An 18,980-nucleotide genomic window follows, 5' to 3' on the forward strand; every position below is an offset into this window, starting at 1 on the left:
CACTAAAATCCTCTTCTTTATTGAATAGTCATGAGGAAGCAAGCAGCCACGTATCGACCCTGTGCTCGGGTCTTTATTTAGCTTGATAAAGACCCGAGCACAGGGTCGATACGTGGCTGCTTGCTTCCTCATGACTATTCAATAAAGAAGAGGATTTTAGTGAATGCTGCCTGGTTCTTCCTTTCTACATTGCTGATCAACGGTGGACCCAGGGAGTCGGGACCCTAACTGGGCTATTGCATAGTGCCTTGCACCAGCGGTGTGGCTGAATCTTTGGAGTGCTGCTGTGTTTCTTTTTTCTTCTTGGGGCCATTAGGCAGAGAGGAGAATGAGCACCTCGAGCTTTGTTAATTAAGGACAGGGTTTTAATTGTGTTGTCTCGGGCCTCTCTTCCCTAGACGAATCCCATCTGATCTGAATGAATCAGGCGAGGGATAAGAGGGTTCAGTCGGGTTGCCAAGATCTTGGAGAAGATTTTTAGGTCGCTGTTAATGAGGGAGATGGGTCTGTAGCTGCCGCATGCAAGGGGATCCTTGCCTGGCTTCAGTATGACTACCACGTGGGCCTGCAGGGCCTGGGGTGGAAAGGGGCATCCCCGAGAAACCGAGAAACCGCATTAAAAGCTTTTAGTAATAATTCTGAGAGTTGTCCGCCGAGTTTCATGTAGAACCTCGGGGTAAACCCGTCCGGTCCAGGGCTCTTCCCCAGCTTCAGGTCTTTTTGGACCTGTGTGAGCTCTGAAATAGTGATGTCCCCCTCCAGGCCTCCTCCGGCGCTAAGGTATTGACGACATTTTGATGTAAGTATTGCGTGATTTCGTCTTTTAATTTGATTTTGTGTGGCGCGGTTGGGTGCGGGATATTATATAGTTTGGCGTAATATGATCTGAATGCCTCCAGGATACCCTCCGGTGCATGAGTGACTGTCCCCTCTGGTGTATTGATAGAAAAAATATTTGCCTGAGCGATTCGGGGGTGTAGTGCCCTCGCCAGCCACCTCCCACTCTTATTCCCATATTCGTAACACCTCGCGCGGAAGCGGTCTCTAATGTGGAGTGAATTTTGATCGAGAATTGAGAGAATCTCATGTCTGATTTTGGTTATTTCAATTTGCAGGGTGTCTGATTTCTTCCTTTTATTGTCCGCTTCTCGTGTCTCTAAGAGTCGTAATAGTTGGGAAAGCTTATGGGTCCTTTCTTTCTTGAGTCTTGAACCGTGCGCTATAAGCACCCCTCTCATGACACATTTAAGTGCTTCCCATTAGATTGACGCTGGGGTGGGATCTGACTTATGAGCATCAAGGAAGATGCTGAAAGTCTCTGTCAGGTCCGCCATACATGTTGGGTCTCTGAGGAGATTATCATTTAACCTCCAATTGAATCCATTGGGTTTCTGAGTCCTTGGTCTGATCTCCCCAAGGACCGGGGCATGATCCGACCATAGGAAGTTGCCCAACGAGCATCTGGGGGACCCATCTAATAGAGTGTGTGAAACAAAAATATAGTCAATTCTGCTGTACTAGTTGTGGACCTGTGAATGGAAGATGTAATAGAAGGGTGTAGGGTTCTCCAGAGATCTACAAGATGAAGACTCACCAGCATCCTCCTGAGCTTATACACGGCCGAGCGGGAGATAGAGGAGCGCCCAGAAGAGGCATCTAGCCACGGGTCCAAATCCAGATTAAAGTCGCCACTGACAATAATGGTTGAATTTTTTGCGAATTCAGCCAGTTTTCGGAGGGCCCCAATGCCGAAAGTAATCTGTTCCTGGTTGGGAAAATAAAAATTAGCCAGGGTGTATATGCCATCAAACATTTTAATTTTTAAGAATAAGTATCTGCCCGTTAAGTCTCTCTCTATTGCCATGACCTGTGGTTTGAATGACCGGTGGAAAGCAATGGAGACCCCAGCCACTTTGCGTTCGGGATGTGAAGCGTGGTACCAGAAAGGGTAGTAGCGGTTATGACAGCTAGGGATGCTCGTTGATTTAAAGTGTGTCTCTTGGAAGAAAGTAACCATGACTCTTCTTGTGAAAGCTATAGAGAATTTGGTTTCATTTCCCCGGACTGTTGAGGCCTCTAGCATTATAAGTACTTACAATAATAGACGCCATTGTAGTTGCTTAGGGAGGGGGGTCCCAGGCTGTGAAGAGGACCTCTGCGGAGGTTCTAGGGCGCACAGCCGAGACGGGGAGCCAACTGAAGGAGGGTGAGGACCAGGGATAGAGATGGGTGGAGAGGGGAAGAAAAAGGTAGGGGTAGAAAACAACATAATTACAGTATAACATTCGGTATAGGTTAGGAAAAAGTTTTGGGAAATGTGTTCCAACATTAGCTTACTGTATGATTGGAGCGGGGCCCCAGGCCTAGACCGCCCCGCTCCGTGGTGTTCATGGGGGAGCAACTTGTACAAAAAAAGGGAGTACGTTGCTAGAAAGAAAAAGCAAAAAAGTAAAAAAACAAAAAAAACAAAGTCCTGTAACAACAGTCGAGAAATGCAACTATTCGTGTTGATGGCCTGATTTGGGGGAGTTGGGACCAAGACAATTGGTTTCAGCTACCCCCAAGCCCCGGCATCCTGTATCAGACCCCTGAGGGGTAAGTCGATAAGGACGTTAAGTCCCCTGGGCATCCAAGTCCGGCACATAGAGCAGGTTGAGCGTCTGCTCCGGGACAAACCTGATGCAGAGGTAATTCTCATGATAAGTGAAGCAACCTTTGGGGTTCAGTGTCTTCCCGATGGGCCCGCCACCCACCATTCTTCTCTCAGTGGTTGTGGGGGTGGAGTGGCGACTTTTGGCCAATCCGGGATTAGGATCATGGGGAGTTCGAGTTTGGCCAGGAACTTCGGGAGGTCACTGAGGCCTCTAAAAATCGCTGTGTTCCCGTCCCTGCCTGCCTGTAGCTGGAAAGGGTACCCCCAACGATAGGGGATATTCTTCTCCTTTAATGCAGTGAGGATGGGTCTGAGGGCTTTATGAAGATAAAGAGACCTTCTGGAAAGGTCCGGGAGGACCTGTAGGGGCTTGCCTTTCTGTGTGATAGGGACTCTTTCCCTAATTCTTCTCAGCAGCTCTTCCTTTTCCTTAAAGAAGTGGACCCTGCACACTATGTCTCGTGGTCAAGTGGGATCCGGGTTTTTGGGACCCAGGGCTCTATGGATCCGGTCTATTTCTACGAAGTTATCCACGGGTCTCTTAAGGATGTCTCCGAAGCTCTTTTGGGTGAGTGGGGTCTGGCTGGGTAGCTGCTGCAGCCGCTTCGCGCTCTGGAGGGGGCGGGGCTTCCGCTCGCGGGGAGAGCCGCAGCGCCTGCTTGGGACCTGCCGCGGCCGTCTGTCTTCTGGGTGTTCGCCCGAGGAAGGCATCATTTGTCATTTCTGCCTCAGACACTGGAGACTGCTTGACTTCAGTGTGAGATGCAAAAGGATTATGGGAAGAGAAAAGAGGGGCAGAAGTGGAGGAGGTGTACATTCAAGATACACTCAGTAATGTACAGGCAGGGAAGAATAATCAGTTGATTCAGTTTCACTATACGTGTATAGCCTTCATAATGTATAGGGATATCCCTGGCATATTAAAAACGCCACCTTCTACATACGGGATTGATGATGGCACTGCTGGTCAATGCACCACAAGCTTTTGTTTCTATTCAGGGGACGAAAACATAGCCCCCTCCTGAAGAGGAAACACCTGCCTCTGTTTCTCCATGCAGAGATGTTGGAGTCAGAGACTGAAAGAGTTACACACTTCTTATGGTGCAGCTCAATGTCATCATCAGTACCACTTAAAAAGGGGTCATATTTTAACAAAGTGGAGATGCACGCCTCTACCTGCTTACCATAGTTCTGCTCCCCTATCCAGCGCGATTCTTTACATGCAAATTCTCACCCGCTCTGTACATCAGTACAACAAGTTTTTGCCATCTTTGCTCTCTTTAAAATACTACCAGCATTTTTAAAAAACGCTTTTCCAAATGTCAATCTTACTAAATTAATCAGCATGGGTTTAGGATCTGCCATATTTTTCCTCAATTTAGCAAGAGTGGTTCCCATAGCAAACTGTCATAGGTAGCAAACCTTATCTTCAGTATCTTGCTATTTAATATTTAGAGATGAGCGAGCACCAAAATGCTCGGGTGCTCGTTACTCGGGACGAAATTATCGCGATGCTCGAGGGTTCGTTTCGAGTAACGAACCCCATTGAAGTCAATGGGCGACCCGAGCATTTTTGTATTTCGCCGATGCTCGCTAAGGTTTTCATGTGTGAAAATCTGGGCAATTCAAGAAAGTGATGGGAACGACACAGCAACGGATAGGGCAGGCGAGGGGCTACATGTTGGGCTGCATCTCAAGTTCACAGGTCCCACTATTAAGTCACAATACCGGCAAGAGTGGGCCCCCCCCCCTCCCAACAACTTTTACTTCTGAAAAGCCCTCATTAGCATGGCATACCTTAGCTAAGCACCACACTACCTCCAACAAAGCACAATCACTGCCTGCATGACACTCCGCTGCCACTTCTCCTGGGTTACATGCTGCCCAACCCCCCCGCACGACCCAGTGTCCACAGCGCACACCAAATTGTCCCTGCGCAGCCTTCAGCTGCCCTCATGCCACGCCACACTCATATCTATTTATAAGTGCGTCTGCCATGAGGAGGAACCGCAGGCACACACTGCAGAGGGTTGGCACGGCTAGGCAGCGACCCTCTTTAAAAGGGGCGGGGCGATAGCCCACAATGCTGTACAGAAGCAATGAGAAATAGAATCCTGTGCCACCGCCATCAGGAGCTGCACACGTGGGCATAGCAATGGGGAACCTATGTGCCACACACTATTCATTCTGTCAAGGTGTCTGCATGCCCCAGTCAGACCGGGCTTTTTACTTCATAGACACAGGCAGGTACAACTCCCTATTGTGAAGTCCCTGTGGACCGACAGCATGGGTGGCTCCCTGGAACCCACCGGCGGTACATAAAAATATCCCATTGCAGTGCCCATCACAGCTGAGGTAGTAATGTCATGTTTAATGCAGGTGGGCTTCGGCCCACACTGCATGCCCCAGTCAGACTGGGGTTCTTTAGAAGTGGAAACAGATGCATTTATAATTCCCTGTGGACCCACAGCATGGGTGGGTGCCAGGAAGCCACCGGCGGTACATAAATATATCCCATTGCATTGCTCAACACAGCTGAGGTAGTAATGTCGTGCTTAATACAGGTGGGCTTCGGCCCACACTGCATGCCCCAGTCAGACTGGGGTTCTTTACAAGTGGACAGATGTAGGTTAAACTCTGTGTGCTCCTACAGCATGGGTGGCTCCCTGGAACCCACCGGCGGTACATAAAAATATCCCATTGCATTGCCCAACACAGCTGAGGTAGTAATGTCGTGCTTAATGCAGGTGGGCTTCGGCCCACACTGCATGCTCCAGTCTGACTGGGGTTCTTTAGAAGTGGAAACAGATGCATTTATAATTCCCTGTGGACCCACAGCATGGGTGGCTCCCTGGAACCCACCGGCGGTACATAAAAATATCCCATTGCAGTGCCCATCACAGCTGAGGTAGTAATGTCGTGCTTAATGCAGGTGGGCTTCGGCCCACACTGCATACCCCAGTCTGACTGGGGTTCTTTAGAAGTGGAAACAGATCCATTTATAATTCCCTGTGGACCCACAGCATGGGTGGCTCCCTGGAACCCACCGGCGGTACATAAAAATATCCCATTGCAGTGCCCATCACAGCTGAGGTAGTAATGTCGTGCTTAATGCAGGTGGGCTTCGGCCCACACTGCATGCCCCAGTCAGACTGGGGTTCTTTACAAGTGGACAGATGTAGTAACAACTCGCTAGGGACCCACAGCATGGGTGGGTGCCAGGAAGCCACCGGCGATACACAAAAATATCCCATTGCATTGCCCAACACAGCTGAGGTAGTAATGTCGTGCTTAATGCAGGTGGGCTTCGGCCCACACTGCATGCCCCAGTCAGACTGGGGTTCTTTACAAGTGGAATCAGATGCATTTATAATTCCCTGTGGACCCACAGCATGGGTGGGTGCCGGGAAGCCACCGGCGGTACACAGAAATATCACATTGCATTGCCCAACACAGCGGATGTAACGTCAGCTGTAATGCAGGTGGGCTAAAAATTCATTTGATTACACTGTAGGCGAGGGCCCACAAAAATTGCTTTATCAACAGTACTAATGTACATCAAAAAAAATTGGCCATGGCCAACCAAGAGGGCAGGTGAAACCCATTAATCGCTTTGGTTAATGTGGCTTAAGTGGTAACTAGGCCTGGAGGCAGCCCAGTTTAACGAAAAATTGGTTCAAGTTAAAGTTTCAACGCTTTTAAGAGCATTGAAACATATAAAAATTGTTTAGAAAAATTATGAGTGAGCCTTGTGGCCCTAAGAAAAATTGCCCGTTCAGCGTGATTACGTGAGGTTTCAGGAGGAGGAGCAGGAGGAGGAATATTAGACACAGATTGATGAAGCAGAAATGTCCCCGTTTTGGATGGTGAGAGAGAACGTAGCTTCCATCCGCGGGTGCAGCCTACGTATTGCTTACGTATCGCTGCTGTCCGCTGGTGGAGAAGAGAAGTCTGGGGAAATCCAGGCTTTGTTCATCTTGATGAGTGTTAGCCTGTCGGCACTGTCGGTTGACAGGCGGGTACGCTTATCTGTGATGATTCCCCCAGCCGCACTAAACACCCTTTCCGACAAGACGCTAGCCGCAGGACAAGCAAGCACCTCCAGGGCATACAGCGCTAGTTCAGGCCACGTGTCCAGCTTCGACACCCAGTAGTTGTAGGGGGCAGAGGCGTCACCGAGGACGGTCGTGCGATCGGCTACGTACTCCCTCACCATCCTTTTACAGTGCTCCCGCCGACTCAGCCTTGACTGGGGAGCGGTGACACAGTCTTGCTGGGGAGCCATAAAGCTGGCCAGGCCCTTAAAGACTGTTGCACTGCCTGGGCTGTACATGCTGCACGCACCTCCCCTGCTACCTGGCCCTCGGAACTGCGCCTCCTGCCACTACCGCTGTCGGATGGGAATTTTACCATCAGCTTGTCCGCCAGGGTCCTGTGGTATAGCAACACTCTCGAACCCCTTTCCTCTTCGGGAATGAGAGTGGGAAGGTTCTCCTTATAGTGTGGGTCGAGCAGTGTGTACACCCAGTAATCTGTAGTGGCCAGAATGCGTTGAATGCGAGGGTCACGAGAAAGGCATCCTAACATGAAGTCAGCCATGTGTGCCAGGGTACCTGTACGCAACACATGGCTGTCCGCACTAGGAAGATCATTTTCAGCATCCTCCTCCTCCTCCTCCTCCTCCTCAGGCCATACACGCTGAAATGATGACAGGCAAGCAGCATGGGTACCGTCAGCAGTGGGCCAAGCTGTCTCTTCCCCCTCCTCCTCATCCTCCTCATGCTCCTCCTCCTCCTCCTGAACGCGCTGAGATATAGACAGGAGGGTGCTCTGACTATCCAGCGACATACTGTCTTCCCCCGGCTCTGTTTCTGAGCGCAAAGCGGCTGCCTTTATGGTTTGCAGGGAACTTCTCAAGATGCATAGCAGAGGAATGGTGACGCTAATGATTGCAGCATCGCCGCTCACCACCTGGGTAGACTGCTCAAAGTTTCGAAGGAGGTGGCAGATGTCTGCCAACCAGGCCCACTCTTCTGAAAAGAATTGAGGAGGCTGACTCCCACTGCGCCGCCCATGTTGGAGTTGGTATTCCACTATAGCTCTACGCTGCTCATAGAGCCTAGCCAACATGTGGAGCGTAGAGTTCCACCGTGTGGGCACGTCGCACAGCAGTCGGTGCACTGGCAGATTAAACCGATGTTGCAGGGTGCGCAGGGTGGCAGCGTCCGTGTGGGACTTGCGGAAATGTGCGCAGAGCCGGCGCACCTTTACGAGCAGGTCTGACAAGCGTGGGAAGCTTTTCAGAAAGCGCTGAACCACCAAATTAAAGACGTGGGCCAGGCATGGCACATGCGTGAGGCTGCCGAGCTGCAGAGCCGCCACCAGGTTACGGCCGTTGTCACACACGACCATGCCCGGTTGGAGGCTCAGCGGCGCAAGCCAACGGTCGGTCTGCTCTGTCAGACCCTGCAGCAGTTCGTGGGCCGTGTGCCTCCTATCTCCTAAGCTGAGTAGTTTCAGCACGGCCTGCTGACGCTTGCCCACCGCTGTGCTGCCACGCCGCGCGACACCAACTGCTGGCGACGTCCTGCTGCTGCTGACACATCTAGATTGCGAGACAGAGGTTGAGGAGGAGGAGGAGGGTGCTTTAGTGGAAGAAGCATACACCGCCGAACATACCACCACCGAGCTGGGGCCCGCAATTCTGGGGGTGGGTAGGACGTGAGCGGTCCCAGGCTCTGACTCTGTCCCAGCCTCCACTAAATTCACCCAATGTGCCGTCAGGGAGATGTAGTGGCCCTGCCCGCCTGTGCTTGTCCACGTGTCCGTAGTTAAGTGGACCTTACCACTAACCGCATTGGTGAGGGCACGTACAATGTTGCGGGAGACGTGGTCGTGCAGGGCTGGGACGGCACATCGGGAAAAGTAGTGGTGACTGGGAACCGAGTAGCGCGGGGCCGCCGACGCCATCATAGCTTTTAAGGACTCCGTTTCCACAACCCTATACGGCAGCATCTCAAGGCTGATAAATTTGGCTATGTGGACGGTTAACGATTGAGCGTGCGGGTGCGTGGCGGCGTACTTGCGCTTGCGCTCCAACACTTGCGCTAGCGACGGCTGGACTGTGCGGTGCGAGACATTGGTGGATGGGGCCGAGGACAGCGGAGATGAGGGTGCAGGCCATGAGACAGTCATGCCTGTGTCCTGAGAGGGGGGTTGGATCTCAGTGGCAGGTTGGGGCACAGGCGGAGAGGCAGCGGTGCAAACCGGAGGCGGTGAACGGCCTTCGTCCCACCTTGTGGGGTGCTTGGCCATCATATGTCTGCGCATGCTGGTGGTGGTCAGGCTGTTGGTGGTGGCTCCCCGGCTGATCTTGGCGCGACAAAGGTTGCACACCACTGTTCGTCGGTCGTCAGGCGTCTCGGTGAAAAACTGCCAGACCTTAGAGCACCTCGGCCTCTGCAGGGTGGCATAGCGCGAGGGGGCGCTTTGGGAAACACTTGGTGGATTATTCGGTCTGGCCCTGCCTCTACCCCTGGTTACCGCACTGCCTCTTGCAACCTGCCCTGCTGCTGCCCATGCCTCCCCCTCTGAAGACCTGTCCTGTGTAGGCGTTGCACACCAGGTGGGGTCAGTCACCTCATCGTCCTGCTGCTCTTCCTCCGAATCCTCTGTGGGCTGCTCCCTCGGACTCACTGCCCTTACTACTACCTCACTGCAAGACAACTGTGTCTCATCGTCATCGTCCTCCTCACCCACTGAAAGGTCTTGAGACAGTTGGCGGAAGTCCCCAGCCTCATCCCCCGGACCCTGGGAACTTTCCAATGGTTGTGCATCAGTGACGATAAACTCATCTGGTGGGAGAGGAACCACTGCTGCCCAATCTGAGCAGGGGCCCGAGAACAGTTCCTGGGAGTCTTCCCGCTCCTGAGCATGTGTCATTGTAGTGGAGTGAGGAGGCTGGGAGGAAGGAGGAGCAGCAGACAGAGGATTCGGATTTGCAGCAGTGGACGGCGCAGAACTGTGGCTGGACGATAGGTTGCTCGAAGCACTTTCTGCCATCCACGACAGGACCTGCTCACACTGCTCATTTTCTAATAAAGGTCTCCCGCGTGGACCCATTAATTGGGCGATGAATGTGGGGACGCCAGAAACGTGCCTCTCTCCTAATCGCGCAGCAGTCGGCTGCGACACACCTGGATCAGGAGCTCGGCCTGTGCCCACACCCTCACTTGGCCCTCCGCGTCCTCGGCCGCGTTCACGTCCTCTAGGCCTACCCCTACCCCTCAGCATGCTGTATTACCAGTGATTTGATTTCCCAGGCAGGAAAGAAATTGGCGCAAGGCTGCACTCAACCGTAGCTGGTTGCGTCTGATTTTTTTACGTTCTCCACGCAGCACACACGTACCCAGAGCCCTTAGGACTGACACAGGCAGGGCAAATATACTTTCTTCCCTTTTGTTTAAAAGGATAGGCCCACTGCGCCTATTCACTGAATAATAATTTTAATAACTGTGTTGCGGCCCTGCAAAACTGTCACAGAACTTTACTGTTGCAGAGTTACTAACTGTGGCAGAGCAGGTATTTCCCAGGCAGGAAAGAAATTGGCGCAAGGCTGCACTCAACCGTAGCTGGTTGCGTCTGATTTTTTTACGTTCTCTACGCAGCACACACGTACCCAGAGCCCTTAGGACTGACACAGGCAGGCCAAATAGAATTTTTTCCCTGCTTTTTACAAGGAACACCCACACTGCGTGTATTCAATGAATAATGTATGTCTTCTGGCTCTGCCTACACAATTCTATCCCTGTAGTATTAATGCCGGGTGCAATGGTCTGCACAGCCGGTTTTGAGAAAAAAAAAAAAATGCAACACTGCTAACAGCAGCCTGGACAGTACTGCACACGGATAGATGTGGCCCTAGAAAGGACCGTTGGGGTTCTTGAAGCCTACACTAACTCCTAACACTCTCCCTGCCTAACCCCCACTTTTGTCCCTATTGCAGGGCGCAATGCTCTGCAGATCCAATTTTGGAAAAAAAAATAAAAAATACTGTGCTAACACAGTACTGCACACTAGTAGATGTGGCCCTAAGAAGGGTCGTTGGGGTTCTTGAAGCCTACACTAACTCCTAACGCTCTCCCTACAGCAGCTCCAGCACGATAGTACTTTCCCTCAGCTAAGTCACAAGGCATGTGTGGCGAGCCGCGGGAGGGGCCGATTTTTATACTCGGGTGACATCTGATCTTTCCAGCCACTCACAGCAGGGGGGGTGGTATAGGGCTTGAACGTCACAGGGGGAAGTTGTAATGCCTTCCCTGTCTTTCAATTGGCCAGAAAAGCGCGCTAACGTCTCAGAGAGGAAACTGAAAGTAACCGAAACACCGCGTGGTACTCGTTACGAGTAACGAGCATCCCGAACACCCTAATATTCGCACGAATATCAAGCTCGGACGAGTACGTTCGCTCATCTCTATTAATATTGTTTTAAACCACAACTGACAGAGGGTTTTTACCCCAATGTTCTGTGTGGATCCAGTAAAACCCGTCTACAGAACCCAGAAACCATAGGTGTAAAAGCGCAAGCAGCACAAAGAAAATAGAGAGAGGACGAGAACCAATACCTACAACAAGTACAACAATTAATGCTTCTATGACTAAATCTCTTTCAGACAGGTAAAAATCATTTTCACATTCAATACCATATATCTTCTGAGGTAAATACCACTTATTAGTGACTATATGCATCCATGTAACACCCAACAGGGATTTGGACTGCGTGACAAGGGATGTCAATATATAAACTGTTCTTTATATAGTAAGATGTACATGATGATATAGTGCCACGAACTTGGCAAAGAACCCACGGACAATTCACAGTCTGTCTACTGACAGTTGCGGTACAGATACACAAATAGCAATTAATTTAAAAGCTCAGAACAATCTAGCTATAGGAAACCCAAACTTCTGGTTCCTACAGATTCTATACGCCAGCCATGGTGTAAGCAACAACATCAGACACAGTATTCCAACAAATCCTTCAAAACAATATGTATCCACCCACTTCAATAACGTAGCACAAGGATGTGTAGCATTCATACTGTCTGATCACATGTGCAGATAACATTAACACAGCAAAGAATGCAGAGCAGCAAACAGGATAGGGTGAGAAATACTTAATTAACAGTTAACACAGAGGAATAAACAATACTAGTGACATAGACACAAGACAAACATCAAGAATGCAACAAAAAGTAATTTTACCTGATGGAAGCAAGTTGATGCTTTTCTGCTTTTCTAGTCTACACTAATGCTGTAAGACCTCCAGTCCAGCAGAGGAAAGATTAGGAGACAAAAAAAAGTCTCTTACCCAAGTCAGCTCTCGTCCAGTGGAATGTGAGGGTCCTCCGTCATATGTTCAGTGGGAAAACTATAAAACAGCAATAGATAATCTCGCTGGAGCCTCCAATTGTTAAAGAAATCCCCAAAATAGGTAAAATTGGAATAAGAGTTGTATACCACCACATCCTTTAGAATAAACCAGATAACACAGTTTGTTCTGATCTTACAAAAGGTATCAGCTCTGGAGATGAGCTGCGCCATCAACATTGCCTGATACTTGCTCCATGGAATAATAAAGTATTGATTTTTTGCAATTAACAACTATTCGCACCAGTTTATGCTGCCACACTCATTTATACCAATGATTCAATGATATTGTGTAATCAGAAAAAATGTCAACATATAACAAATAATATGACCTGCATCCGTTCCATAGTAAGCCCCAGTCCCAGTCCCATTATACATTTAAAGTTACCAAGTTATAATGGCTTTTTTGCTCATGGCTTAATATGTCCTGCCTCCAGCATCTCATGGGAATTATATGTTGTTGTATTTAATGTGTGCCTATTTTATCAAAACTATTGACGAGTTGGGTTCCTCAAAAAATGGGAATGAAATAAATCCTTTAAAAAGGATCTACCCTGAATAACATTCAAAATTGTAATGTGTTGTGATGTATATTCCTTGTCCTGGATATCACCTCACAGTAGGGAGGGAAAATATATGAAACAGGAAAAGGCTGCAGGCAACAGCATATTTCCTTGCGCAAAAAAATCTCATGGCTAAGGTGACAGCTAGGGTTTCCTGTAGAAGCTAGGGAAAGACCCCAGAATGTTATATAGGCAGCAATAGACTATCCAGGAGAATGAAAATACTCACAAAAAGGAGGGAATTGTGGGAGATGATGGAGATGTTTACCATTTTCTATGTGTATTATCTGTTATTTAGCTGTGTAGATTTAAAATGGAGGACACTACTTGTGTTTCAGTCTTTAAACCTCCTTGGGTAAGGGACCATCCCTCATACGAAATGATAGAGCAATGTATTGTTTAATTAAACAAGTTAAACTGGTCTTTTAAATTCACATGGAATCAACAGAGAAGCTTCAAAGGAGCAGAACACACAAAGACTGGAAATAGAGTAATTGAATTAGCAGACCCCAATCAGAGTAAACAGGACAAGCAGGAAAAAGACCAAGAGAGAAGATTCAAATCTGTTGTTAATTGTGCCAGGTGGCAAAATCTCAACTGAGCAGGTCTGATAATCTCTTTCCCTTTTCTGATTACATCATATACACTCCCCATGAGAATGACCTATCAGCACATCAAATGATGTAATGTATCTGCATGTCCCACCTTCTTTTTTAATTACTGTATAAACCTTTTTCCGCCATAATAAAGGCAGATGTCCTGTCGTGCACCCACTATACTGGCGTGTCTTTCATTGGCTTCTCTGAGCTCGAATTAATTCTATCTAATATGGCACCCACAGTATATTGAACAGCGCATTTATGCTAACACCAGATTATGCTCAGGTGAGTATAATTAACCCTTTTCATGACCAAGGTTCATTGATGCTCCTGTGTCCAGATCACATTCTGCAGTTCTGGTATTCTCACTTTCAAAAAAGTTGCTATCGTTTGACCCTTATAACTTTTTTTATTTTTTCGGCCACGGATCTGTGTGAGGGTTTGTTTCTTCTGGGGTGACCTGTAGCTTGGATTGGTACCATTTTGGGAAACATGACTTTTTGATTGCTTTTAATTTAAGTTCTTCGATGTGACGGAGTGACCAAAAAAGTGCATTTCTACCATTAAGTATTTGATCATTTCTACAGTATACGGCAATATTATGGTATTGTATTATACCATTTCATAACAGAATTCCTATTAAAAATTTGCCACAGCCAGAGGCTGTTCATGACACCTAAATGGCACTCCTGCAATTTTATCATAGTATATCCATTGAGAACATTTAAATCCCAAAGTATCTGAACATTTAAATGCCAAATTATTTAAATGCTGCTATAAAAACTGACAATGGCATTAAAGGGGTTAAGAGCCCTGATCCTTGATCCATTTATCTCCAATTTTAAGGGCCCTTCACACAGTGTTTTTTGTATGCTGTAGTTTTCCATCTTCTGGTTCCATCTGTAGCACCAAAAGCTATATTCAGATGGAACCCATGACAGAAGTATTGACTTTTACTAGTTAAACATAAACTATTATGGTCTCCATTTAACAAGGTTTCCATTCTATTATTTCTGGTGAATAGATTAGCATTGTTGACTTCGCACTCAGGTCATCCTTTTTTGACTTTACTATTCAATCACACACTAATGTGAAACATAGAAAATTCGCTTTACACATAGTATCTACATTATTCTGTTAGGGTGTGCTGCTGGAGTCTGTGGTGCTACATGGTTCCCAGCGATACCACTCCACAGGTGTGGTTGATTTAGCTTGCTGGGTTTGGATCGCTCCAGCCAGTCAATCACCAAGGTTTGCTGCTAATATATACCAGCTCCTCTGCTAGAGGCTGCTAGTCTTTCCCCTGTTTGTTCAGAATGTTAAGTGTAAATTGAATTTCTCTGTCACTGTCTATATGAAAGCAAGGAATTCAAGCTTAAAGGAGCTGTAGTTTTTATTGTTGTGCTCTGCTGCCTCGAGAGACTGGCTTGCAAAGGTGAATAGTGAATACCCATTCTTTCCCTTCTTGCACTTGGCTTAAAACTGCTCCCAATCCCTTCAGGTTCGCATCTGTTTAGAGATGGAAAGGCTTGCTGTAGTCAGGGTAGTTTCGGGAAGACAAATTCATGTTTCTTCTTCAAATTAATGGAATTGATCTCTTCCATTGCTCTTTTGGATGACTTCATATAAGTTTTTGTAGTGGCTCAGAAATCTAAGTGCAATTAGGTATAAAGGGCCTATAATAGCCTACAAATCCCAAGAAACTTCTGACCTTCTTTACAGTCTAAAATGTAGGCCAATTTTTGACTACAGCAGTTTTCTCTGGGTCTGGCATCATTCCTTTGGCACTTAGAATGTGTCCTAAGTAGCACAGTTGAGTTTGCAGTGGGTGGCATTTAGAAAGTTTAACTTTGAGGCCATATCAGATCAGAATCTGCAAGACTTCAGTCAGGTGTTGTAGGTGATAATCACATCATCCATGTATATCAAGACAGTCTCAAAGTTCTTGTGCCTTAGGCAGCGCTCCATCAGCCTTTGGAAGGTTCCAGGGTCAATACATAGCCCAAAAGGCATACAATTAAACTCAAAAAGGCCCAATGTACTGGTAATCGCTGTCTTCTTTTAGACTTCTAATGATATAGGAACCTGCCAGTACCCGATGGTTAAATCCAAGGTGAAGGAGTAAGCAACTGAACCTAAGGCGGTCAGGGATTACTCAATGTGTGGCAATGGCTAGGCATCTTAATGCATGATACAGTTGATCTTTCTATAGTGCACAGAAAATCAGATCTTTCTTTTTGCCAGAACAAGATGTGTGGCCTATGTGCTATGGCTTTCTCCAATTATTTCAGCTTCTTTCATCTTTTGGAGCATCTTTTTGACTGGCTGATACATGGCTGCTGGAATTGGTTGGCACCTCTCCTTGATAGGAGGGTAAGAGCAATTTGGGATGGTATGCTCTATGTCACAGACTCTCTCAAAGTCCATTGGATGCTTGCTGAAAGCTTAATTGAAGTCTTGGGCAACCTTCAGAACTCCCTCAATTTGTTTGTAAGGTGTAGTTACATCACCTACATGCATGTCAGACTCCCATGGGTTAGTAGAAGGTGTACTGTCGTCTTTCTACAGCTGTGTAGACTATGAGACTTCAACCATGGTAGGGTTCACTATGTCCTAGATAGTGATGAGAGATAGCTATGCTACAGAGTGGTACTTCTTCAGCTCTTGGCACTTTTCCTGCAGACAGTCACTGGGCTCCTTGAGAAATTACCAGACACTACGGAAGGAGATTTCCCAAGTACTAAGACCGGTTAGAGATACAGGAAATATAGCCAAAATATCAACTACAGTACAATATATGCATATGGTGACACAGTCTCCCTTAGATGTTAATATTTCTCAGTAGTGTCAGTACTGGGTCACTACAGGTACTATGATGGTCATGGAGGCAATGCAACTGTCACAATAATGGTTGTACTGTAGGGGAGCACCTTTGCTGTCACTTCTGGCTGGTTAGTACTTCTGGCTAACCAGAACTAAGGTCAGTACCGTTATGGAGCATAATGGCTGTCACTGATATAGGGTCACTGTAGATGTCAATGTTATTGGAGCTGACAATAACATGTTTATAGTATGCATATTTGTATGTACCATATATATTATACAGTATTCTAATGTAGTGTGAAAAAATGCTGACATACAGTGATAAACAGGAGCAATATTCAGAGCTTACAAGCTACTACCTCACAATGTCTACATAATTAGTGCCATACAGTGAACATGTATTAGTGTCAGAACGCAAAGAAAGCAATGCTATACTGTATAGTGGCCAAATGATGACAGATAGCATACAATTCCTAATGCTTGAGATACGGTAAGCAACTGGGGAGGAAGTCTGAGAAATGAAGAGTGCGCATGGTAAGGATAGTAGTAGAGTTTGCCATATAACCTGAATATTGTTATATAAATTGGAGGACATTTATCAAAAAGTTGCAAATCTTTTATGCAAGCGGGTATGTGCGCAAAAATTTGCAAGTTTTTGGTGTCCTGAGTTGGCCTCACCCCCTTTTTTTAAAGTGAATGGGGCTTTCACAAGGAGACATGGCCCCTGGGACCATCAGATTTATGCATAATTTATGCCAGAAACTGGCATTAATGATGCCAGAAATTTACGCCAGGTTGGACCTGGCATACATTTTTGAGAAGGTATCGGGAGGTGCCATGGAAATTATACTATCGGCATTGGAAGTGTTGGTCTTAGTAAATTTCCTCCCATTGTTTTTCCTTTTTGTTTTTCAAATACTCTGAATAAAAAAAACACAAGTTCAGTAAAACTGTTTATTCGAATAACTGAAAATTGTAAGATGGAGGAATGAAAACAACAAGAATTGACATCTCGTTGACCAAGTTTCTATTCCCAAGTCTTCTCAGCAGTGATGGAATGAGCAAGCAGTAGTCAATGCTGTAGATACAAACAGAAGGCAAAAATGAGTAGTTCATATAAAACCTTAGTGAAACTCCATTTATTTCTTTAGTAGGATTGTTACAGAAAACCTCCCATTATGCACCTTTACAAGACGGCTGATTGTTGGATTCCCACTGATCCTGATGAATCTCTTTGACTTGCATGGTCCCACTGTCCTTGCAATCTATCATAGATGTCTGATGAGTTGGAATACTATACTGAGTAGGCTATATGGAACATGCCCAGTGAGGGCGTTTAGCTGTTTCCATATATTTCACAATGCTACTATAGCATGTAGTCTATCACAGTATCCTTGGTTTATAGTTTATTAATCACCATTGGAGCAGTTAAACTTACCCACACAGGCGCAGGACTCAATCACACACCCAGAACCTAACATACATCACAAAATGATGTTTGGTCCCTCCTTCTTCCCTTTTTGCTGAGAGTGCAATTAGCAGACATTACACGTAGCAGTAGACGGCAATCATCCTAGGATACCATAACCAGGATACCATTCTTCCCCCTAGCTCATTTTCTTTATATCCCGACCGTATTTCCATTAACAGATTTTCAGTCTCACTACATATTTTGCATACTGTCCATCTTCTTTGAGAAGAACACCTCGTTAGAAGACCGCTTTGCAATGCAATGTTGGGCGATTGTCTCAAATGGCTCACTTGGAGGTGTGTAAGCCTGTGACTTTCCAGTGTAACCCCTCAGCTAGTTGATTTTTTTTCTGTTAGATCCTGCTCTTTCAGGTCCAAATTGGACTTTGCTTGTTATAAATAAACAGTATATTACAGTATCTCCACATTTGGTACCTAAATGGGAGGCTCCCTTCAGGGACATTTATTACACAATTTACCTTCATGACCATGATGAAAAAATAAAAACTCTCAGAGACTTTCTGAACTTATCTTTAAATCATGAAAATTAAAAATATATTTTGTGAATATTAAAACAAATAATTCATCAAATGTTCAGTTTACTATGATGAAAATGTCAGAACAGAAAATGTACCTGATGGTGGGAAGCAGCGGCTCTCCTTGTACTCATTGTAGTTCTTCTTTCCAAAAAAGTCATACATAATGTGTATTTCTTTTACCCTGTCAAAGGCAATCAAGCATTGTGTGTGATCATTGAAGAGGATGTTTTGACCGTGACGTGAAGAAAAGATTTGGAATATATCCTTCTGAAATCCTTTCCGCCCATAGAGAGACTGGAAAAGAGAAAATATCGGGATTAGAAAGGAAGCAGCATGCCGAAATGCATGCCTTAAAATCGGGCTCTACATGTCTTATTGAAATATGATTTATAATCCCAAGTATAATTTAAGTGGAGGTAATATGACAGAGATGCTGCCAGGCAGAAGTGAACATCTGACGGAGCAACAAGATTCCATTGGTCAGGGGTTTGAACCACTCAGCTGCTCTTACCAGCTGGCTCCCAAAACCAGCCAGAGCAGGGCAAGAGGTGAAGTCAAACAAATTTTGTGGGAAAGCTTTCAGCCAAGCGAGGTCAAAAACACAGCTCAGTGCTAATTATTGACATCCCATGTATTTTGTATAGAGTTTCCATATTTTTGTCTACCCCCTGTAAATCTATATACTGCATTCCAGCATTTGTACTACACTTATGTCATAGAAATATGTTATTTACACTCACACGATGTGTAAATATCCAAAATATTAAAGCCACCTTATATTGTGCTGGTTCAGTATATTGTACCACAAAACAGCTCTGTCGAGGCACAGACTCCACAAGACCTCTGAAGATGTCCTGTGATATCTGGCACCAGGGAGCTAATCTATTAAGAGAGTGGTTTCATA

General features: G+C 46.5%; 1 protein-coding gene across 3 annotated transcripts in view; it reads right to left on the reverse strand.

The window, feature by feature from the left end:
• Positions 1 to 17,007: 17,007 nt before the first annotated feature.
• Positions 17,008 to 18,980, reverse strand: part of LOC136622626 (saxiphilin-like) — a 261,639-nt gene continuing 259,666 nt past the window's right edge. For all 3 annotated transcript variants that reach the window (XM_066598113.1, XM_066598110.1, XM_066598114.1), the window contains 2 exons: positions 18,172 to 18,370; positions 17,008 to 17,145 (listed from right to left, as the gene is read on the reverse strand). In XM_066598113.1, the coding sequence (XP_066454210.1) occupies positions 17,111 to 17,145; positions 18,172 to 18,370 (234 nt within the window). In that variant the 3' untranslated portion in view covers positions 17,008 to 17,110. The remainder of the gene's footprint in view (positions 17,146 to 18,171; positions 18,371 to 18,980) is intronic.

This window comes from Eleutherodactylus coqui, chromosome 1 (genome assembly GCF_035609145.1).
Source record: "Eleutherodactylus coqui strain aEleCoq1 chromosome 1, aEleCoq1.hap1, whole genome shotgun sequence".
Classification (NCBI taxonomy): domain Eukaryota; kingdom Metazoa; phylum Chordata; class Amphibia; order Anura; family Eleutherodactylidae; genus Eleutherodactylus; species Eleutherodactylus coqui.